The sequence below is a fragment of the Humulus lupulus genome, chromosome 2, assembly GCF_963169125.1.
Source record: "Humulus lupulus chromosome 2, drHumLupu1.1, whole genome shotgun sequence".
Lineage (NCBI taxonomy): Eukaryota > Viridiplantae > Streptophyta > Magnoliopsida > Rosales > Cannabaceae > Humulus > Humulus lupulus.
The window spans coordinates 32,750,873-32,777,091 of NC_084794.1; the positions used below are offsets into that span (position 1 = coordinate 32,750,873).

At 31.0% G+C, this 26,219-nt stretch overlaps 1 protein-coding gene across 1 annotated transcript; it reads left to right on the plus strand.

Moving 5' to 3' along the window:
• Positions 1-21,930: 21,930 nt before the first annotated feature.
• On the plus strand, positions 21,931-26,169 carry LOC133814116 (probable terpene synthase 11). The gene is made up of 7 exons (XM_062247114.1): positions 21,931-22,149; positions 22,255-22,516; positions 22,701-23,073; positions 24,676-24,894; positions 25,203-25,341; positions 25,449-25,697; positions 25,821-26,169. The coding sequence occupies exons 1-7, from the start codon at positions 21,931-21,933 to the stop codon at positions 26,148-26,150; spliced, it is 1,791 nt and encodes a 596-aa protein (XP_062103098.1). The 3' UTR covers positions 26,151-26,169.
• Positions 26,170-26,219: the final 50 nt, after the last annotated feature.

The following is a 26,219-nucleotide window of genomic DNA, read 5'->3' on the forward strand; positions in this document are numbered from 1 at the left end:
AGTCCATAAAGGTTTTTGGGGCATTGGTTAATCCAAAAGACATGTCTAGGAATTCATAATGTCCATACCTCGTGCGAAATGCGGTCTTTGGTATGTCCTACTTTCTAATCCTCAATTGGTGGTAACCGGACCGAAGGTCAATCTTGGAGAACACCATCTTCCCATGTAGTTGGTCAAACAAGTCGTCGATCCTAGGTAGTAGGTACTTATTCTAAATGGTCAAATTGTTCAAATCTCTATAGTTAATGCACATCCTTAGGGACCACATTCCGTAGAGGTATGGTTGTTGGATTGTGTATATCCTATGAGTATCATTTTCAAGTATACTAGCATTTCCTTAAGTTTTTAGTATACCATACACACGTACATGGCTTTTCAATGTATACCATGCATATTTCCACACACACATAAATATCAAACTATGTTGACACTGCAAAATATCTCAAAAAGTATTTTCAAGTAAGTTTTGTGCAACTGGAAAATGTAGAGAAAACTTGCCAATTGTGCAATATATGTATATTTATTTATGGTTGATTTATAGATTTCTATATTTTACTTACGTTTTTGTAAGGAGAAGAAATTAAACGTGGATCATAATGCTATGATAAAAAAAGTATATGTGTATCTTCGAATTTAATTAGCTAACCAAGTATTGGTATTAGTATTGTTTGAATTTTGGTTCTCTCTATATATATATATATATTCTTATTATAATATAATTATGTTTTTTATTCAAAAGTAAATAGTTGTACAAAATATTATAATTATATCATCAATTATCAATATTAATAATTCTATTTTTCTCTCATTTAATATTTTCTCAAGCTTGTAACAAAATGATATTACATTGTTTGGATTTGTGATTTGTTTTCACTATAGTAAATAAATGTTTTCTAGATTGTAATTTAGTAGATAATCTAGCAGTAACAAAAGATGTGAGGTTGATGTGGCACTCTAAAATTGCTCCAAAGCACCCTTTCTATTTTCTTCTTTTTTCACATTTTTTAATTTGAATTCAAATTTGATTAGATATTTAATTATGACAACTTTTTAATTAAATTATAAATATAAATAACTATTAACTTTTCTCATTTTTTATTTTACTTTTTTAATTTATGGCTATTAATTAATTAAGGAAAAAACTGTATATATTTTTTCTTTTTTCTCCTTTTTATTATAATAATAATAATAATAATAATAATAGATGCCAATTAAAAATATCCATATATAATAATAAATAATCTATATATCTATTTGCATTTTTAACCTTTTGACAAAACACAATGCTAAATACATTATATATTACACTCTCTTTTGTACTCTCTTAAATCAATAAATGACACGTGAATTCCACTAATAATTTGAAAAAATATTAAAATGTAAAAAATTGAATAATATATACATGTCATGCATTGATGAATGAGAGTGTAAAAGAGAGTGCAATAGAGAGTTTCCTTAGCACTCCTATAAAAAAAACAATAAAGGATCCAAACGAGTTATCAATATTTTGACAAAAAACAAAGTCCACAAGTTAATTTTAAAAAACAAATGGTCCAAACTGTTAGAATACTATAATCTGAATTTAGCCCTAATTAATTCAAGAGAATCTAACAATAAATAGTCAAAGATTAGCGGAAGCGTACCGGAGTCCATAGAATCGATTTTAGAGTGGTATGATCTTCCAATTTTGCATCAAAACTTTCTCTAAAACTTTTTGTCTCTTGATGATGGGGATTCAAGAGTGAAAAGATACAATGCAAAATGGGGACCAATACCTGTTTATTAATAACTGGAAAAAAAAAACAGTAATTAATCATTTATGACTATTTCTAATTTGGCCCCTCATCAAATCAGAAATTGTCTTTATGGTATCCACATATTAAAATCATGACAATCATGCCCTTAAGTCATAAACTTTATTCCAAAATAGTCCACATAATTTTGACTCATTTATATGATGACCCAACACACATTTTATATATACAATTGTGACCCAAATAAATAAATTTCTAACAATCTCCCACTGGGCCACATATGTATATATATATAAATGTGTTAACCGTATTGAGCTCATAACTTTATCATCATAACCATAGGCATATGCAATCTCATCCATTAACTATATCAACATAGGATCACAGCGATTTTCGTTGTATCAATAACAACTAAACCCATCAATGGTCACATATATCGATACAGTTAAATGACATAGATCAATCATGATAATGTGGTATGAAATTACATGCATGGTGATCTATTCATGTCAATTTTCAATTGGTCCTACTTTACTTTATAGAGATCAAAACTTTAGCTTAATGTACAAAGTGAAATAAACTGAATAACATAATTTCTTATCAGAAAAATATCCAATTATACAAGTTTCATGAAACACATAAAAACACAAAGGATAATAAAGACAAACTCCCACTGAATCTAGATATCCTCATACTCTAAAACACCCATACGAGCAGTGTGCTCATGAAAGACCTTGGGCGGCAAACCCATAGTAAGGGGGTCTGCAATCATGGAGTTTGTACCTAAGTGTTCTATACAAATCTGTCCACTCTGTACCCTTTCTTTTACAACAAGGAACTTGATGTCAATATGTTTTGACTTTGTCGAGCTCCTGTTGTTGTTGGAATACAATACAGCTGACTTATTGTCACAATACAACTTAAGTGGTCTTTCAATTCCATCCACAATGCGCAGCCTGGTGACAAAGTTTCTCAGCCATATACCATGGTTGGATGCCTCATAACATGCAACAAACTCTGCTGCCATGGTGGATGAAGCTATGAGTGTTTGTTTTGCACTCCTCCATGATATAGCTCCACCACCTAACAGATATATGTAGCCCAAAGTGGATCTCCTACTATCTTGGCATCCCGCAAAGTCGGAGTCAGAATATCCAATGATCTCAAAGTGATCTGACCTCCTATATGTGAGCATGTAATCTCTTGTTCTCTTCAAATATCCCATAACCTTTTTGGCTGCTTTCCAGTGATCAATTCCTGGATTGCTTAAGTATCTGCCTAACACTCCAACAATGTACGCTATATCCGGACGCGTACAAACTTGAGCATACATTAGACTCCCAACAGCTGAAGCGTAGGGAATCTTTTGCATTTCTTGAATTTCAAGGCTTGCGTTAGGGCATTGCTTAAGACTAAATTTGTCTCCATTAACGACAGGGGTATCACCTGGTCTACAATCTTGCATGCCAAACCTTTTGAGTACTTTTTCGATATAGCTCTTTTGTGATAATCCAAGAATACCCCAAGAACGGTCTCGATGTATTTGAATTCCTAAAACAAAAGAGGCGTCACCAAGATGTTTCATCTCAAAATTTCTTGACAGAAATCTCTTGGTTTCGTGCAACATGCCTATATCATTTATGGCAAGCAGTATGTCATCAACATACAAAACCAGGAAAACATGTTTACTCCCACTGAACTTGTGATACACACAATCATCAACAACATTCATCTCAAAACCAAATGAGAGAATCACTTGATGAAATTTGTGGTACCATTGACGGGAAGCTTGTTTGAGCCCATAAATGGATTTGGTCAATTTGCAAACCATCGTCTTTTGGTCTCCCGACACAAAGTTTTCAGGCTGCATCATATATATTGTTTCATCAATGTTTCCATTGAGAAATGTTGTTTTCACATCCATTTGATGAAGCTCTAAATTATAATGTGCAACAAGTGCCATGATTGTCCTAAAAGAGTCCTTTGATGAAACTAGAGAAAAGGTCTCCTTAAAGTCAATCCCTTCCTTTTGAGTATATCCTTTTGCTACAAGACGAGCTTTATACCTTTCCACATTACCTTTTGAATCTCATTTTGTCTTAAAAATCCATTTGCAACCAATCGGTTTCTTTCCTTCTGGTAATGGGACAAGCTCCCAAACTTTATTGTCTTGCATAGACTTATACTATTCATTCATTGCTTCAATCCAATTTTGAGAGTTAGAACTTTTCACGGCCTGATGAAAGTTGATTGGGTCATCTTCCATCATTCCATTGTCATCCTCATGTTCTTGGAGAAATATAATATAATCATCCGAAATAGCACTTCTCCTTTCTCTCGTGGATCTCCTTAATGACACTGGTTCTTGAGGTTGTTGAGTTTGTTCTTTTGGAGCAATTACCTCATTTTCATTTGGGGTTTGTTGAGGTTCCATATTCACTTTCTGATCAATGATAGGTGTAGGAACCTGAATATTGTCAAAAGTGATAGCAGAAATTGGATTTGAATCCAATTCCTCTTCAAAAGAAATATCTCTAACCTTATTTCTCCCCCCAAACTCAACATCCTCGAAAAATGTTGCAGTACCCGTCTCAAAAATATTTTTGAGTGTGGGATCATAAAACTTATAGCCCCTAGATCGCTCAGAATAACCAATAAAGTAGTTGCTCACTGTTTTGGAGTCCAATTTCTTTTCATGTGGCCTATAAGCCCTTGCCTCAGCTGGACATCCCCAAATGTGAAAGTGCTTTAAACTAGGTTTTTGGCTTGTCCAAAGCTCATAAGGTGTTTTTGCAACTACTTTAGTTGGTACTCTGTTCAGAATGTAAGCTGTTGTCTTTAATGCTTCTCCCCAGAGAGACTCAGGTAAGGTAGAATGAACAATCATGCTCCTTACCATATCCTTAAGAGTCCTATTGCGTCTTTCAGCTACACCATTCATGCTAGGTGATCCTGGCATGGTGTACCGTGGGACAATACCGCATTCCTCTAGGAATTTAGCAAACGGTCCTGAACGTTGTTCGCCTGAGCCATCATATCTATCGTAGTATTCACCACCACGATCGGATCTGACGTTTTTAATCCTTTTGTTGAGTTGATTCTCAACTTCAGCTTTATAAGCTTTGAACACATCCAGAGACTGTGACTTTTCATGAATAAGATATAGGTACCCATAACGTGAGTAATCGTCTATGAATGATATGAAATATTGTTGACCATTCCATGATGCTGTAGGGAATGGCCCACAAATATCTGTATGAATCAATTCTAAGACATTTGTAGATTTGTTGGCACCTAATCTCTTAGTTTTGGTCTGTTTTCCCTTGATACAATTGACACAAACATCAAAGTTTGTGAAGTCAAGAGACTATAAAATGCCATTAGCCACAAGACGCTCAACTCTACCTTTTGAGATATGACCTAAGCGCTTATGCCATAATGAGGCTGAATTTTCCTTATTTAATTTGCGTTTAGTACCACGTGATTCCACGTGCAAGGTTTCATTATAAGATGCAATTGTTTCTAGCAAATAAAGGTTGTCATAAGCATTCAAGTAACTAGTTCCAACAACATTTGAATTTAAAGACAAACTAAATTGATTGTTTCCAAAAGAACAACAATATCCAAATTTGTCCAATAATGAAACAGAAACTAAATTCCGTCTAAAAGACGGTACAATAAAAGTGTCTTTTAAATCCAAATAATAACCAGTTCCTAATAACAACCTAAAATGTCCAATAACTTCAACTTCTACCGATTGTCCATCGCCCACAAAGATGTGTCTTTCACCATCACTTGGCTTTCGGTAGCTTAGGCAACCCTGCATAGAAACACTTATGTGAGTAGTAGCACCAGAATCTATCCACCAAGTGTTTCTAGGTACTAAAGATAAATTAACCTCAGAACAGACCAAAGTAAGAAACACACCTTTCTTGGCACGCCATGCGTGATATTTTGTACATTCCTTCTTCACATGTCCAGGCTTGCCACAAAAGAAACAACCTGTTGGTTCCTTATGTTGTTTCTTTTGCACTAGACCCTTAGTAGCTTCATTTTCATGCTTTCTTTTCTTGCCCTTATCCTTAGAGGCACTGGCCAAGTGAGCACTTTCAGTTTTATCTTGCTTCAACCTTTCTTCCTCTTGCACACAATGAGAAATGAGCTCGTTTAGAGTTCATTTCTCCCTTTGACAGTTATAACTGATTTTGAACTGATTAAAATGTGCAGGAAGCGATATCAAAACCATAAGAACAAGCAAATCCTCATAAAGCTCGTTCTTAAGTGCCTTAAGTTTTGAAGCAATTTGGTACATTTCCATAATGTACTCCCTAACATTTCCTCGACCCTTATACTTCATGGACATCAAGAAAGCCAGAAGTGAAGTCATTTCAGCCTTATCATTTCTAGCGAAACGTTTTTCAATTGCATCAAGGAAATCCTTGGCCTTAGTGATCTCTTCAGATTCTGTGCCTCCGAAGGCTTCTGGAATGCATTGTTGCATGATCATTAGACTCATGCGATTAGAACGATCCCATCTCTCAAACTCCATCTTTTCATCAGGAGTGCTTTCTGCAGTAAGAGGTGAAGGTTGTTCTTGCCTTAATGCATAGTCTAATTCCATGCAACCAAGGTTTACAAGTAATTTTCCTTTCCAAGCCTTGAAATTTGTCCCATTAAGCATGGGAATAAAGTTAATGTTGGCAGTTATTGTGGCAGGCGTAGATGAATTAACTGAATATATAACAAAATAACAAAAAACAAGCTCACATAAGAATCCATATAATACAATAAAATTCAAATAATGGTTAATCTCATCTCAAGATACCAAACACATCATTAATATCAAGTCTTTGGACAGTAATATTAACTGTAAGCGGTACTCTTGTTGTAGCGAACAACCATTGACAATAAATTATGTCAAACAATATGTAATCTTTGGAATAACATATTATTCACACACAATACCTTATAATTGTCACACATTTATCACCACAAGTATGTATGAAACTTGGCCAAATATTAACTCACATTTGGGTTAGTTAATAAATGCATCAATTACATACACATTATTATCTTGATATTTTAATTGAATTAATCTACACAAAAGTGATCACTTTGGTGATATTTTGTTTTAATTAATTTAACTAAAATATTAGATATCTTTAATTAAATCCAAAACCAAAATCAAAATTTATTGTTACTGTATTATTCCAAAATTAATAAACTGTATATAAGAAATATATACAAGTAAGTTAATATAAGCAATTACTGTATTATATGCATACAAATATAAGCAATCACAAATTCTCCTCAAAAGAAACAAACATGATTACTTATATATATATATATATATATATTCAGAACTAATCCTTATATATATTAACCAAACACATACAGTTTCTTACCTATATACATATATAAACTAAAACAGATATACAGTTTCTTACTTATATACAGTTTCAGAATATATACATATATATCTTGGATATATATAAACTAATCATCTACATATATACCAATCGTAATTCTTTTATATGAAACACAAACTACATAATTTTTATAAACTTTATTGTTTCAATCGCATGAAGCAATAAAATATATATATATATATATAAACGATTATAATTCCAGAAAAACAAACCAGAACACGTTATTGGTAAATTTAATCCAAATATATATATACACAACTGCAAAAAATTAATTTCATGGAAGACCACTACCATATATTCTCAAGAATTAATTCAGGGATGCTCTGGTACCAAATGTTAGAATACTGTAATCTGAATTTAGCCATAATTAATTCAAGAGAATCTAACAATAAATAGCCAAAGATTAGCGGAAGCGTACCGGAGTCCATAGAATCGATTTTAGAGTGGTATGATCTTCCAATTTTGGATCAAAACTTTCTCTGAAACTTTTTGTCTCTTGATGATGGGGATTCAAGAGTGAAAAGACACGATGCAAAATGGGAACCAATACCTGTTTATTAATAACTGGAAAAAAAAACAGTAATTAATCATTTATGACTATTTCTAATTTAGCCCCTCATCAAATCAGAAATTGTCTTTATGGTATCCACATATTAAAATCATGACAATCATGCCCTTAAGTCATAAACTTTATTCTAAAATAGACCACATAATTTTGACTCATTTATATGATGACCCGACACACATTTTATATATACAATTGTGACCCAAATAAATAAATTTCTAACACAAACATGTAATCGGCTAAAATACAAAGTTCAAAATGGTGTGAGCCCTTATAGAAAACATAAATTATATAGATAATTATATATATTTGTAAAATTTACTTTTTATAAAGAATTTTTAACACATTGAATAAATACATAGTCCAAAGGTTCATTTTTAAAAATATTAAATGACGGTCAAAATACTCAATGTTTTCAAAATGTTGCACTTTTATACCCAATCTTTTTTTGGTGGTAAATATAATCAATGTCTTTAAAATGTTGCACTTTAATACCCAAAATTCTTTTTTGGTGGTAAATATATTCAATATTTTTAAAATGTTGCATTGTTATACCTATTTTTATTTATTTTGATAAATAATAAGAAAGTGAAGGAAAAATATAGGATTTTAATTCTTTTTAAAATTTTAAATTATTTTCTCTTTCTTATTCTTTCTCAAAATAATTATTTTAAACTAAACATTAATAAATGTTTTATTAAATTTTTTAAAAAATGATTTAAAATAATTAAAAAATTATATATTTTCATCAATTTAAAATATAAGTTTTAATCATCTTGATTAATTTTACTAAACTTAATTTTTTTTTATTATTTTGAAAGTTAAAATAATTTAAAATTTTAAAAATAACTAAAATCCTGTATTTTTCCTTCACTTTCTTATTATTTCTCAAAATAATTTTAAAAAATATGTATAAAAGTACAACATTTTAAAAATATTAGGTATATTTATCGCAAAAAAAAAAGTTCGGGTATAAAAGTGCAACATTTTGAAGATATTGAGTATATTTACTGCTAAAAAAATTGTGTATAAAAGTGCAACATTTTGAAAACATTGAGTATTTTAGCCTTCATTTACTCTTTTAAAAATAAATAGTCAAAACAAGTAATCAGCCAAAATATAGTGTTCAAATATCCAATCTGTCTATTCCTATTTTTAACATTTTGACAAAACTTGAGATCCACAAGTTAATTTTTAAAAATAAAGGTCTCAACGGATAATCTGCTAAAATACAAGGTTCAAAATGGTGTGAACCCTTACAGAAAGCATAAATTATATATAATTTAATTTTTATAATGAATTTTGAACCTTTTGAATAAATACAAGGTCCAATTGTTAATTTTTAAAAATAAAAAGGTCAAAATAGGTAATCAGTCAAAATACAATGTTCAGATAATTGATCTATCAATTCTTATATTTAATATTTTGACAAAACACGGGTCTAAAAGTAAATTTTTAAAAATAAATTGTTCAAACGCGTAATCGGCCAAAATAAGTCTTACGCAAAACTTAAAGTTTTCTTATACATAATTTAAATTTTTAAAAAAATTACGCAAAGCTAATAATGATAATAAAAAAAAAAATTAAAGCCACACATACAACAAGTTTTTTTAACTTTGTTTTCAGCACTTTAATTTTTCAAAAATTTTCAAAATCCTGCAAGAGATTTGTTATACAATAAACACTGTCATGAAAAAAAAATTGTGGTTAAGACGCTCTTTCGTGTCTATATAAAAAACATGTTGTACGAATAAGATGAAAATGAATCTCCACCTTACAATCTCTCAAAATCTATTTTAAAATATGTGTAATTTTTAATAACTATAAAAGATTGCGCGAATAGTGGTTATGTTTTATAGTTATTAATAAAGAATATGTTTAAATAATGACCAACGTGTGGTATTGTATTTTTTTTTTTTTTAAATACTGTGATTCTTGCACATTTGAACCTCAAAGATAAACAAACTTAGTCTAATTTATTTTGTAGTCAAGTAAAGTTGTATCACTCTAAAACTTCAAATTCCAATCAAATAATTCATTTATCATTACCATTAACGAGCTCTTTCATGAAACATTCGAAACGACGTGCATAATTTATGTATTACATTAATTAAATAGCGGACAAGACCAACTGCATCACAAAGTGATTTGTCCACATGTACGTACAGGCAGGCAGACTACGTACAGGCAGGCAGACTACTTATTTTATTATATTTAACTTTCAATATAGGCGTTTGCATACTTTATTCACTTAAATACAAAGTAGCACTTAATTAATTTTTCAATATATATGAAAATTATGGCATTAAAATGACATCTATCATTGTATTTGATTTTTGATATCAAAAGCAAACCAAAATGGAATGCAATAAAATGTTTGACCCAATAATTGAGATCTCAATTCCAACCAAGTTGAAGAAGGCTACAAAATCAGCATGATGAACAATAATGACTTTGTTTTGTCACTTTCGTCAGTGATTGCCTAATCCAGATCCAACAATTATTGTGTTGGTTAATATTTAATTGCTTTTATTTATTTCCTATATTATAATATGGTTCAAATTTATGGTGCCATATGAATTGAGGATTGTTACAAGGAACCTTACTTATGACATAATTAGCAAGACACCTTAGGGTGAACACCTTACACCCTAAAATACTCTTTAGTATTTCTCTCATGGATTAGCTACTTAAATAGAATAGCCTAAACTAGTTTGGTGTTGTCGACAAAGAGAAAACCAAATTTGAAATCTTAAATTTATCTACAACTACATGCATAGGCCCTAGTTGGTAGGGCTTGAGTTTTTTTTAGCTTATGTAGAAACACTTTTCCAATAAACATCTCCTATTAGCTTCTCTAACAAGGACTTATAATAGTAATAAGCATTTTTCATCTCTAAATCCAAACACTACATTTGCAAAAGCTTTTGTAACTAAAAACTACATGGAGTGCTTTTGGGAATATGTGCCAACCAGCCTAGTGTAGGTACAGTGGGCCCCTAGTAAAAATTAATTAGTTCCTCATAATTTTTTTATCATTTATTAATTATTAACAAAAAAAACTTTAAATTCTTGACAATTTACTAATTATTTACTCAATATTAACAAAAAAAAACCATAAATATTTTGTTGCAGTAATTAGTCCCTCATAAAAATAAATAAAACTATTAATTACAATTTTTATTTAAAATAGACAACTATAATTATAATTTTTATGTTTATCAATGCAAATTAATACATATATTTTTTGGGAAATTTTCATAAATATGGCTTTTTAGCCATAATTGTGCAAAAATATGGGAATCAATCTTTTTATAATATATATGGAAGATTTGATACAAGAAAAACTTAGAATATGAGAAAAATAAGTACATGCCATAATTGAAATTTAAACAACAACACATCAGCACAAATCAGGGGTACACATGTAATTACCAATTCAATCCCCCTCTCCTCTGCTCATTTGCTCATGCGTGAAACATGATCAAAAAAACACGTTACTATTCCTTCCATCTCCAGCACGCAATTCTCCGGTGATAGTTTCCTTCTCCGGCAATGACTCGTATCTCCAGCGATCACCGGCGATCACCACAACAATCGACCAACTCTAGCAAAGGTTTGACCTCATCTTCTGTCAAAAAAATGCAAGAAAAATCTGATCACTAAACAAATGGTCCCTTTCTGCAGAAATCAAAAAAATTCCAACATTCTTCCAATCAAACCAGCTGCAATCTTTGAAGATTCCGGCGACCTGCATATCCACTACACGATCAAGAACACAAGGTTTGCAAGAAACCGTTTCCTCTGTCAACTCTGTTCTGCTGTCATTTTTTTTTTTTTTTTGCAAACTATGTTCAATCTACTATATTATTTGCAACTATTATCTTGATTATAATAAAAATGATCATGATCAAATGTGCTTGCTGGAAAACAAAAACAATTTATAAACTAAAAAATAGGAAAAAAATATCGAAGCTCACTGGTTTGTATACATTGATTAACCAGAAAAAAAAACAAGAAACATTCAGAAACATTTGGACAACCAGTTACTTGGAATAACATACAATAAATTCAACTAAAATGTTTCAGTACAGTATGCAATTACAGATAAGGGAACCAGTTACCTTCCCACTGGTTTTTCTACATTCATTAACCAAAAAAAATAGGCAAGAAACAAGAACTCTGAAAATTTGACACTCTAATTTATCTTTACAAAAAAAAAAAAAAATTATTTGATGTAGCTGGGAAGATTTACTACAAAAACAATCAGTAACAATAGGGTAACCAGTTACCCTGAAAAACAGAAAATAAATAAAACTAAGAGGAAATTACAACTATATAAAACTAAGGGTAAAAATAAGCAATATATGATTCATTATTAAGGTAACCAGTTACCCTGCAAAAAAAACAAACAAACAATGTGTAAAACTAAGTGTAACAAGTTACCCTGCAACAACAATCAATATATATAACTAATTTGAAAAACATAAAATATATAAAACTAAGTGTGACCAGTTACCCTACAAAAGCTAAATGTTTCAGGAGAATATGTGATTAAATATTAAGTTAACCAGTTACCTAGCCAATTTAGAACCAACTAACTGCTTAAAAAATTGCCAAATTTTACAGATATGGACAATATTACTTCTTTGGTTCAATATGGAGGCAATTGGAATGAAAACAACGAGTACCAAGGATACACAATATCTGGGATATTAATACCACCAAATTGTTCTCTTGACAACTTGGTGAATTTGATAAAAAAGGAGATAAAGGAAAAAACAGCAACTATTGAAGTTTCTTATCAAGTAGAAAAAGGAACACCACCAATGAAGGTTGTAACAAACAATTCAGTGTTGTTCTTCCTGGAAATAAAGAAAAAATTTGCTACTAAAATAACAGACTTACCATTGTGTGTCACTATAATTCAAGAATCAAACAATGAAAATGGCCTTCTTCTACTAGCAAATCAGAAAGCTACAGCAGAAGAAATGGAGGTGGGGACATTATTAATGCAAGCAAATCAAGCTTCCATCAATGAACAAATGTTACTTGAAGAAGGAATGTCAAGCACAACAAATGAGGGCATAAATGTGTCATACATACCCCATTTTGCGGAAGAAGTAGCTGATTTCATAATTGAGGACAATACAAAAAGAAAAAAGAAGTTGGATGAAATCCAACTAGTAATATCTGATTACAGAGTGAACACAATAGAGCAAGGACAAATTTACAAGGATAAGAACACAGTCAAATCAGCCCTTAGCTATTATGCAATGCTGCATAACTTCCAGTTCAAAACAAAAAGATCAGAACCTAGAGAGTACCTAATTACTTGCGCAGATGAAAAATGCAACTGGTTGGTGAGAGCATCTAAGTACAGAAATCAAGATTTATTCAAGGTACGGAAATGCAATCCAAATCACACTTGCTCTGTTGAAATTGTTTTGGAAGACCATAGGCAAGCAAAAAGCATCGTAGTTGGGGAATTAATAAAGAATAAGTACAAGTCAATCAAAAGAAATTACACTCCAAATGACATCATGAATGATATGAATGATGACTTTGGAGTAACTATGGGATACACAAAAGCATGGAGATCAAGAGAGAAAGCTTTGCGTCTAGTAAGAGGGAACCCCGATGATTCATATCAGAAGTTGCCAATATATCTTTACATGTTGAAGAAAGCAAATCCAGGAACAATAACACACCTACTCACAGACAAGGAAGATAGATTCAAATACCTATACATAGCTTTCTCTAACTCAATCAAGGGTTGGAGATACTTGAGGCCTATAATTGTTGTTGATGGAACTTTTTTGAAAAATGCACATGGTGGTACCCTGTTTTCAGCATCAACGTTAGATTCAAACAACAACATTTTCGTGTTGGCTTTTGGAATATCAGACTCCGAAAATGATAACTCATGGCTATGGTTCTTCTCCAAACTGCGAGAAACCTATGGAGAACCCGAAGGTATGATAGCTTCAACGATATATTCTTGTTTACAAACAAATAGGAACATTTTACCAAAACAAAATACACAAATACATGCTATTTCTTTTAGAATCTGACCAAAGTAACTGGTTACCTTCACTAAAATAATAAAAAAAAATTGAAAAATACTTAGTTTTTGTTTTTTTATATTAAAATATTTGTACTCCACAGGATTGGCTATAGTTTCTGACAGACATAAGAGCATAGACAATGCAGTACATATGGTGTACCCAAATGCTTTCCATGGAGCTTGCATGTTTCACTTACTCAATAATTTGAAAGGCAAGTATGGGAGCCATGGAGAATAACTACAAATGAAATTCATTGCAGCAGCAAAAGCATACACACAGACAGAATGTGAAAACTACATGAAAGGCCTTGATAGAATTGATAGACGCATTAGGCCCTATTTAGAAAAAGCCAAGTATGAAACTTGGGCAAGATCATACTCGCCAACAAAAAGATACACCATGATGACATCCAACATCGCAGAATCACTCAACGCTGCACTAAAAGCTGCAAGAAATCTCCCCATTGATATCTTGGTTGAATGCCTTAGAAGTTTGGTTCAAAGTGGGTTTGGAACAACTCAAATAATGCAAATGGAACATTCACAAAAGTCTCTACAGCAACAGAAAATGAATTGAGACATGACATTGTTTCAAAAATGAAGTATGAGGTATGCAACTAAACATATTCTTACAAATCCTTATTCTGTCAATTGATGGTAACCAATTACCTTCCATAAAAACAGGAAATTTTTTTTACACAGAAGCATAACTAGTTACTTTAAAACTTAAGTCTAGTTAAAATGTTTATTATCTGATTCTAATTCATGACAAACTATTTTTAGGTCTTGCCTTTCAACACAATAGAATACCAAGTTCGTGATCAAAAGGGGATAAATTTCACAGTAAATATACATAATAGAACATGCACTTGCAATAGGTTCCAAGAAGATGAAATACCTTGTGGCCATGCAGTAGCTGTCATTGCAAAAAGAAACTTAAGTGTCTATGATTATTGTGCAAAATTCTACAGAACAGAAACGTTGAAAGCATTGTATCAAGAAAATGTTCATCCTTTGCCCCATAAAGATGAATGGAATCTCCCACAACACTTGGACATACTAGTGCTGCCTCCAAATTCAACAATCCCTGCAGGAAGACCAAGAAAGAAATGAATAAGATCAAGAGGGGAAAATAAGGTAATAATCACCTGTGGGAAATGTGCACAACCAAGACATAACAGGAAGACTTGTAGGAATCCTCCATTTCAGAAGCCAAATAAATAGAAAAAGCCAAAGACATAGATTCACATTCTACAGCAAAACAAACCTTTCATAGCTTTACTCATTGAAAGAGAGACTTTCATATTCATCAAGTATCATTCAGAATTTTAATAAGATTGTTTCAAAATGAAACACATTGATTGGTTATGCGAACTTATAAAATCCTTTCAAAATAATTTCTTGGATTTGTTTGCTTCTATTTTTCAATGCTACAATCACTATAAATAAACCATGACGGAAAAAAAATGATCATACCCAGTTACCAATAATTAACAACAAAAACAACGATATAGGTAACTGGTTACCCTGAAGTTTCAGTACAAGGTAAATTACCCCACTATAACAATCTAAAACCCAAAAAAAAAACAAAAAAGAATTAAAACCTTTGCTTTCTTCTATCACAAACTCGTTTATATATAATATTAAAGTTACTTTAATATTAATTTAATAAACTGGTTGCATAACTATAAAAAAGACAAGCTTAGGGGAAAAAAAACACTTAAGTAACCAATTACCCTCGGTATATTAGGAAACAAACAGCCTGAGTACCTAGTTACCCTCAAATATCACCAATAAAATTAGCTAAACAACACAACTAGGAACTAGTTTCCCTCAAGTTATTCCATAAAACAGTGGAAAAAAATACAAAAACAAACAGAAAACTAGCTACCTGATTTAAAGTGTTATCTAAAATATATATTAATAAATGTAATTAACAAACAACAAACCAATGGGGAAAAATTAAAATAAAAACAATTAAGTAATCAGTTACCCTTGGTATGTTAGAAAATAAACAACCTGGGTACCTGGTTACCCTCTAAATCATTCTTCCAAAAAGCTTACAGCAAAAGAATTAACAAAACGATATACTAATATGTATATATAAAATGACCTTAAGAATCTCAATGTTTTACATAAGAAGAAAATTAAAAAAGCTAACTGTTAAACTAGAAATTGATTCATCATTCAATTACAGTTGTAGAAAAGATAAAAAACCAAAAGAAATATAATATCACTAAAAGCCTATGCATCAATTTTCATTCTTTTCTGTCTCCTCTCCAGAAGCTTATCAGTGAACTCATCACTAGTTAAGTATCCCTCAAGTTCTTTGTTCTTTCCATGATAGTACAAGCTGACAGCAATGTCTTTACGAAGGAGACGAACATCAATATTTTTAGGCATCTCATTCTCCTTCCCAAGAATTATTTGCTCAGCAAAATAAGTACAAAACACCCCACAATCACTGCATAATAGAAAAAAGAAAAAAAAACAACTAAGAACATATAAACAAAACAGAACACAAAAAAAAAAAATAATAAAATCAAATCAAATAAACAAACTAACCAATCAGTCAGTTGAGGAATGCCTTTAGCAATGCTCAACTTAAAAGCCTCATTCTCTACCACATCATACGGGCTAACATCAAGATGAATATCTTTACGAACATAGAAATCAATCATCTCCAGAAGAAGAGGAATCAAAATAGCAAATGCCTCAACGACAGGTAAAGTCTGATTTTCATGCTTTGCACCAGACATTGAATCATACACCGTAAGAGATCTCTGCTGTACATAAAAGTGCAACAAAATCCAGTGCATAAGACCATTCACATTAACAGGCATGACAACATCATCAAGCAAATTCCAATGAGTTGCACAAAACATGGATTCCCCCTTCATTATCTTCAAAGCAACGCATCTCTCATCTATTTTAAATGCGCCACTACCTTTTTTCTTAAAATCTTCATACATAAACACTATGTTTTGCCCAAAACAAGTGTCAGTCGTAGATACTCTTCTCTTCAAATCTTTAGACAATTTAACCTTTCTCCTTAAGTAATACATCATCACATCAATATGCTGCATAATAAATAAAATACATGATTATAAAATGATATGGGTAGAAAAAAATCTACTATGACAGACAATAAAACTTTGTAACATAAGGGAAACTGGTAACCATCATCAACACAAAAACCAGTTACAATGATTGGGTAACCAGTTACCCAATGAACTACAACAAAGCAAACAGTAAGGTAACTGGGTACCCAATAACATCATAATATATAGCATAAAATAGATCACCAGACTTATTACCTTGTAAAAAAAAAAAAAAACTCCAACATGAAAAACCAGATAAATTAAAAAAGTGAGAATCTCACCGATGAATCAACGAATTGCCCAGAGAAATAAAGGCTATGAAACCAAGCCTTCTCAGAAATATGAACAAAAGTGAAATTAATTGGTGGGTCCACAGAATTATCATCATATTTTTTAAACCTGAAAAATACAATAAAAAACAAAATAAAAAGCTTAACAAATTAATCATACATATTACACATATAACAAACTTTAAAACAAATAATGGTTGTACATACTTGTTCATTTTCTTCAAACCATGATTAATCCACGAATCAAACTCAGACAGCTGTTCTTTAGTGTGATTATCACCAAGTTCATTGGAAAAGGGACAAATATTATCCAATATCATCCTCTTTCTTTTTTGTTTCACTCCAACTTCAGAAGATCCAAATTTTGTTAAGAAAGGAGATTTTACAACAGCGCTTGGCTTCGCTTGCCTTTTCCTTCCCAAAATTAGTCCAGTATCAACTGCTTGTGCATCATCATACTTCACAATTGACCACTTACTTTTATCCTCCAAAGAACTACTCTCTTTAAGTGGCCTCTCAACTGAATCATTAATAACTCTCCATATTGCATTAGAGACATGAAATGTGGGAGTTTGAGGACTTGAGCATACACTTGAGTCAACCTTAATTGGCTCCTGAAAAAGAAATAAAAATATACAACCAATACTACATTACAAACAAGAAAACACGGAGGAAAAAAACCAAATGTTTAAACAAAAAAAACGAAAATAAGATCTTACTTTAACAATAGAAAAAAATTGTGAAGCAATCTGAACGGAATGCTCCAAATCAGCCCCCAACTCCTCACCAATATCAACATTTTGGTAACCCCTAGAGGAATGGCCATCAAAAAAATCCTAAAAAATACAAAAACCAGCAATTTTTAAACAAAATAGACATCATAAAAGGGAAACACACACCACAACAGAAACCAGTTACCTCCGAAGAAGCCTCAGCATGCATAGGATCTTCAAACTCTCCACCAACATTATGATTACCAGCTGCCATAGATGCCTTAATACCATCCAACAAAGATATAACAGAAGAAAAATCAGATGCAAAGGCGGCCTTCAATTCAGAAATTGCAATCAATATAGACTTCTGCGAATCTTGCACTTCAACCAATTTTGATTGAATGGCAATAAGATCCTGATGCATATCTGAGGAACTAGCAGCATCGTCATCGGGTGGATCTGTCGGCAAAAACTTGCTTTCAAAAGACAACCCTCTCAGAATAGGCAGTCTCATTTCTTCAATAGTAGGCATTATGACATTAACATCATAATGCAAGAATCAATTTTTTTAAAAAAAAAAACAGGCAACACAAAAATAACTGTGACAAAGTAACTAGTTACCCAACTATAAAACAAACATAATAAAAACTAGAAAGAAAACGACAAAAAAAATGAAAAAAAAACAAAATCAATACCTCTTCCTCCAACAGAACGTTATCAACTAAATACTGATATGACACACTTCCCCTGCTTGTCCAATTCAGAATCCTTGGAAACAAACAATTAACCCGTCTACACAAAGCTTGAGAACAAGAGGGAATTGTCTCATATATCCATATAAGGAAAGCAATAGGGAAACCATAGCACTTATAACTATAGTTATCCAGTGATCCATCAGCTTTCCTAGGAACACAATCATACATGGCGTTCCTATCTTTCAAAACTGCCCGCATCACACATCTAGTTCTTTGCCACAACACTTTCCCAAAAGCAAACTTCTTCATCTCAGCAAAATTGGAATCAACCATGGCAAAGAATGAGTTGTCAACACGAGTCTCAGTTTGAGTCCCGAACAAAAAATTGGCTAACAAATGAACAATAGCCAACTTAACGACAACCTCGTCACCTTTCTTCTTCAAGTTTTTATCATTGAATGCACATGCAACCTCCTCTTTCCTAAGCTTTTCTTCCTTCCTGGGTTTACCTTCGTACAACGGAAAAAGAGATTTCCTAAGCCCTAAATCGGCCTCTTTGAACATCCCGAAGTCAACACTGCCCACACATTTCAAACCAGTAATCAGGGCAAACTCACTGATTGAGAACCTAACTAATGTGCCACCCAAGTTAAACCAAAACTCGGATTCTTCATTTTTTTTGATAAACCTCTCGAAGCAAAACACTATGAAATAACTGTGCCTGAAATGTAATATCAGGCATATCCAAAAAGTGACCAAAAGGAGTTCTTCGAAACATTGCTTTTTGTTTCGAACTTAAAACTGTCTTAATCTCACTAATAACAGACGGCTTATTCCACTGTTGGACTTTACTTCCAAAATGCCTGTCAGGTTTAATTATGAAATGCGCATCCTAAAAACAAACATGAGAATCAATTACACACTGATAACATAACAGTAAACAGAATAAAGAAACTATGAATAATATGAAGGGGGGAAACAAACAAGGTAACTAGGTACCTATTATAAAACAATAAATGTAAACAACTAACTCGGTACCTATAAATCCAACAAAAAAATATAAAAAATAAAATAAAAAGAAAAGTGGAAAACATACATAAAAATGAAAAGTTAACATTAAACTAAACAAAAATTATACAATAAAATCAACACAAAAGTAACTAGGGACCACATGATAACACATTACAAGACACTAAAACTTAAGAAACATAATAATACGATTAAACCATACAAAGTAAACAGGAACCACAGAAAGAAAAGCAAGGCCAAACACATATAAACTATTAACTTTAAAAAAAAAAACACTAAACATCAACAACTAACTAGGAACCTAAAAAACCCAAAAAAAATTATAAAAAAAGAAACAGTAAGGGTATAACATAGATAACAGGGAAACTTAAAAACATTAAAATAACAACAAATGATAAAAGTAAATCAATTGAAAAAAACTAGGGACCACATGAGAACACATGACAAAAAAAACTAAACATAATCATACACTTAAACCATATCAAATAAACAAAGCACCACAAACAGAAAACAATACCTCTAGAATGCACTTTGAACTTTGTTTTATATGTATGTTTTTCTAGTTACCTAGTTACTTTGAACTTTGTTAAATGTCGAACTGGCAATGTATGAAATCAGTAGTATACGTCAAGGAGTATGAGCAAGTTTTATCATTATTTAATTGACAAAACCACACACAAACACACATTAAGATATTTATATATATATATAAAAACATGCTCTAAACTTGAAGTTACAGCAAGTCAGAGCCAGTTTCATCATAATCTAATATAAAGATGAAGGCATATGATATTAATCATATATGTGGGAATTGCAAATATCATATAAGATTTCCCTCAAGGGAAAGATGCAGCAAAAAGGAAAAACATACATATACACATAGGAAAAAAAAATCAAGGTAACTAGGTACCTTAACTCTACTCTGACGATCTTTCTTTGTCCCAGCAGCAGTTCTCTTGATCCTTGAAGAACCCTTAACTTGAGGGGAAGAACGCAAACAGCCATCAACACTTGTTGAGGAAGAACCAACATTACCTTCCTTAAAAAACATAAACATAAATACAAAAATTGAAAATATGAACAATGAAAACAACATACAAATAAATATACGATTCCAACTCAAAAAAAAAACAAAAATCAAACTAACAACCAAACCAAAACACTGAAAGAAACACGATACATTAACGTTAGCTCCTGCATTGTCGGCAGGAACCGTCGGAGTTCGAGGAGAACGGCGCATTCCGACAATGATCAAGACAGTTCACCAAAATTTCTGAAAAATGCAGTCAACCAAACTCCTAAACAACAACTACGATGACCGAAAACAACTCCAATCACACCAAAATACTCATCAACAAACCCCGATCACCAAACCCAAACCGTATGCAAACAACTGAAAAAAAAAAAAAAGAACGCTCGGGAAACAAAGGGAAAAAAACTGATCGGAAAAGGTAAAGTAAAAGAAAACTACCTTTGTAAAATTTTAAAAAATTACATAAAATAAAATTACCTAACTACCCCTGGAATTAAAAAATAATCATTAGAAACAACATATGGCATAATAAGACATCTTAAAAAAAATATGGGAAAAAAAACCACAAAAGTGATAAAAAAGTATAAAAAGCCATACAAAAGTTAAGATGAAAAAAAAGCCATATTTTTTAAAATATCAATTAAAAGTCCATATAAAATGTAATTTCTACATATTTTTTAGTATTCCAAGCGCCTAGTGTACAAAAATTCTGGGCCCATTAGTGGATAATACTATAAGAAAGTTATTTTCTAAAATATGGAAGAACATTTTACTTTCTCTAGAATTTCAGGTTACTTATTTTGGGAGGAAATAGTATACCACCAATATATGTACTCAATAAATATATGTCACATCATTTAAAATTAGTAATTACTAAATTAAATTTCTAATTGTATTATTTTAATTTAAATATTTTAAATAATGTGACATGAATTTATTGGTTAACATAAATTAAGATACTAAAATTAGTCTCTGTTCAGCAATATAGATTTGTTCAAGTTGTGTGTCTCCCTTAAAACGGTTATATTAATATTTTATAGAAATAAGAGCAATTAATTCTCTTTAGTAAGTTGCTAAAAAAAAACTCTTTACTCAGTTGATCGATCGGGTTCAGATATCTCGGCTGGGTTTTGACTAATAAAGCTGTGCTGTAATGTATGCATGTATCATGTATAAATATATATATATATATGTATATGTATGTATTAAACTTGTAGTTACAGCACCGCAAGATACAGAAGAATCGAAATGAAAATGGCAGGAGTGAAGTTCATTAGCTGCTCTTCTGTACACTCAGTTACTTTCTCAAAGAGACCACCAATTGGAATCTCTGTTAGAGAAGCTTATTCATGGAAGAAGAACAATAAGCTTTCTTCATTATTCATGTCAACCAAGTGCCAGAGTACATCATCATCATCATCACCATTATCAATAGATAACTCAGCAAAGCTAGAGACTCAAGGCCATCAAGGGGTAAGTATATACTAATGCGACTATGGTTGTCCTTACTCTATAATTATTTAGCAAGTTTCATTTTTCTAAAATATGACATAAATGGATTTTTCTGTAATTAATTAGATGGTCGCTGATTATGACAATAAGAATACCTCGGAAGAGCTGTTCAAAAAGGTGCAAATGGTATTACGAAAACCTTGTGATCAAAGTACCAAAATGAGACTAATAGATAGCATCCAACGGTTGGGAGTTGGCCATCGTTTTGAAGAAGAAATCAAACTAATACTTCAAGGCTTGTCAGATTGCAACTCCGGCGAAGACAACCTCTTTGAAACTGGGCTTCGTTTTCGGCTACTGAGGCACAATGGCTTTCCAACTAATTCAGGTGCTCCATATAAACTCAACGACATTGTAATCTTTTAATGGATTTTTTAGCCATTTAGCTGCACGTATTGGATGGTTTTTGAACATTAATTAGCCAAACACTAACATATATATATATATATGTCACATGTATATTTGTTTAACCATATATGTTAAATTTTACATTTTTTTTTTTGTTCTAGCAGATGTTTTTGACAAATTTATCAACGAGAATGGGGAAATTAAGAATGTATCGAGCCAAGACACATGGGGTATTCTGAGCTTGTATGAGGCATCCTACCTTGCAGCAAACGGTGAAGAATCATTGCTCAAAGTCATGGAATTCACAAGATCTCATCTGAAAAATTCAATGCCTTCTATACCCACAGAGCTACAAAATCAAATTGGCAAAGCCTTGGAGCTCCCTAGACACCTGAGGATGGCACCATTAGAAGTTCGAAACTACATCGACGAATATAGCCAAGAATTAAACCACTACCCGGCTCTTCTTGAGTTAGCCAAGTTAGAATTTAACGAGCTTCAGTCCCTTCACAAAAGAGAATTAACCGAGATCATAAGGTAAGTTCATACAATATAATCTTAATTTTTCTAAAATTTTAGTAAAATAAATATTTAGTAATTATATTAATATAAGTTCAAATATTATTATTTAATATAAAATTAGATATTTAATAATTATATTAATATAAATTCAAATGTTATAAAATATAATTATTATAATAATATATAATAAATAATCTTAATTTTTATTAAATTTTTTATCATTTATATTAAAAAATATATGTTATTTTTTATTACTTAATTTAACTTATATAAATATACTATGTAGAAACAGCATGCAATGCACATTTGCTTAGTTTAGTTTCAAAGTTGTAAACATTATCTATAATTTTAATAAAAAATATTTCACTTTTAAAAAATATATTTATATATATAATAGAATGAATTATAATTCTATAGTATATATAAATATTTATATTAATAATCTCTATATATATGGCATCTAAACGCAACGTTGAGATAGATATATATTTATATGACTACACGACATATATATAAAATACAATAATATTTAAAAATAAATTAATAATAGAAATAAAATAAGAATAAAAAAATCATAGTGTAGAGAGTAGTAAGCATGCACAAAAATTATTTTTAGTTTCTAATGTATCTCACAATGTCCTTTGGTGAATTTAATGAAGAAAAATAGCTTCAATCACTTGATAAAAAACACACCATCACACAAATTTATAAGATAAAAAATGATATGTATGTATTTATTATTTGCAAATAAATATGATTTAATTATATAAATTATCATAAAATATCTTAAAAATATCATATTTTAATTTATTTATTTATTTATTTTTGTTTAAGTTTATGTTTGTTCTAGTTTTTTAATTTGGCAGTGACAACAAAAGATTAAATATTATAGGTTTAATATAATATTAAGTTTATGTTCAATTAAATTTTATTTAAGCTATACAATATATGGTTTTACTTTTAAATAATTATCATTGTAAAATATCTCAAAAATATCATATTTTAATTGTTTAATTATTTATTTATTTAATTATATTTAAGTTTAAGGTATGTTTACAATCTACTGTTAAATACAAGACTATTCTATTAAATATAAGAATATTCCGTTAAAGTTAACGGAAAAAAATTAAAAAATCATTAAAACCAAAAATTTCTATTATCTATACACATTTTTATATAGAATAGATATTCATATTAAATAACAACAAATATTATTAATAGATTATATGTAAGTGTCGTGTGTACAAATAGTATGTCTGTGAAATTATATAAAAAATTAGAATAGTATTTTTCTTTTATCAAGAATAAGCAAGATTATTCTCCAATTATTGATGTGTGATTTGAATAATATTATAAATGTTTTGTGGCTTAATAAATAGAGTAGTTTGTGATATAAAATGTTATAATTTTTTTTTAAAATGATAAATAATGTTTTAGTTAATTTTTTTTTAATATGTTTATGTCTTTCTTTAATATATAATATTTTTTATTTATTTAAAATTTATATAAAAATTTAATAAAATTAACCAAATATGCACTTTGGTTGCTTCTAGTATTTATAAGTATACATGTATGTCTACAAGATAATAATAAGGGTCATTTCTGGTTTTGTTTTAGGTGGTGGAAACAATTGGGTCTGGTTGACAAACTTGCTTTTGCCAGAGATCGGCCATTAGAATGCTTTCTATGGACAGTTGGAATATTCCCTGAAAAAAGCTATTCCAACATACGGATTGAGCTAGCCAAAACTGTTTCAATCTTACTAGTCATCGATGATATCTATGACACATATGGATCGTTAGATGAACTCGTCTTGTTCAATGATGCAATTCGAAGGTTGCATACTTGCATATAAATATATAAGAATTTTTTTAGGGACATTTTTTATTTTCGACACACTGAGAAAATATAACTTAATTTTTTGTATAATGGTGTACATTATAGTTATAACAAACATATCTCTACCCTTAAATACAAAAATATTCGGTTATAACAGACATAATAGAAAACGGTCTTTTGCCTCTAGCAAAAGTAATACCCTAACCTAACAAGCTTCTTTTATATATATATATATATATATATAACATATATAACAGTTTAAGCCACTTCATATCGGTACTAATTTTGCTTCGTCTTTTCTTTAGATGGGATCTTGGTGCAATGGATAAGCTTCCTGAATACATGAAGATATGTTACATGGCATTATACAATACTACTAATGAAATTGGCTACAGAGTTCTGAAAGAACATGGATTGTGCATTACACAACACTTAAAGAGAACGGTATTAATTAATTATCCATCTTTAAATTTTTACCATTTCTAAGCTAATGATGGTTCAGTTTCATGTTCAGACACGCTGATCACAAGTTTGTATGATTCTTGTTACAGTGGATAGACATATTTGATGCGTTTCTAACCGAAGCAGAATGGTTCAACGAAAAATACACTCCAACTGTAGACCAATATTTAACAAATGGGGTGACTAGTGGAGGATCCTACATGGCCTTAGTGCACTCATTTTTCCTCATAGGTCATGGTATTACAGACGAAACTATTTCAATGATGCACCCATATCCTGAGATCTTCTCTTGCTCAGGGAAAATTCTAAGACTTTGGGATGATTTGGGAACAGCCAAGGTACATAAATGTTATTTAAAATTACAAAGAAAAAAAAATTGTTAGGGTTTTTCTTTTAATAACATAAAAGACAACCAAAAAACATTCAAAAGATTGTTCTAAAAACTCAATTATTGTGTGTAGGAGGAGCAAGAGAGAGGAGATGTTGCTTCTAGCATAGATTGTTATATGAAAGAAGAGAATATTGAATTGGAAGATGAGGCCAGAAAACACATAAAGAAATTGATTAGAAGTTCATGGATGGAGCTAAATGGAGAGTTGAAGGCTCCTAGTGCATTGCCTCGGTCGATTACCAGAGCTTGCTTTGACCTTGCTAGAACTGCCCAAGTCATCTATCAACATGGAGATGACCAAAGATTTTCAAGCGTAGTAGATCATGTGCAATCTTTGTTTTTTCGACCCTGTGTCACTAATTTTTCATCAAAATCGCATATAAAAGATCAACATGTATGATGTATAAAATCATAGTGGGTGGGGGATATGGTTTCTCCTTTCCTTACTTTTAAGGGTTCACATAGAATT

Coding starts and splice junctions, on each gene's coding strand:
- LOC133814116 (XM_062247114.1), top strand. CDS start 21,931: ATGGCAGGAGTGAAGTTCATTAGCTGCTCTTCTGTACACTCAGTTACT. Junction 24,895..25,202: donor TTCAATGATGCAATTCGAAG/GTTGCATACTTG, acceptor TCTTTTCTTTAG/ATGGGATCTTGGTGCAATGG. Junction 25,342..25,448: donor CACAACACTTAAAGAGAACG/GTATTAATTAAT, acceptor TTCTTGTTACAG/TGGATAGACATATTTGATGC.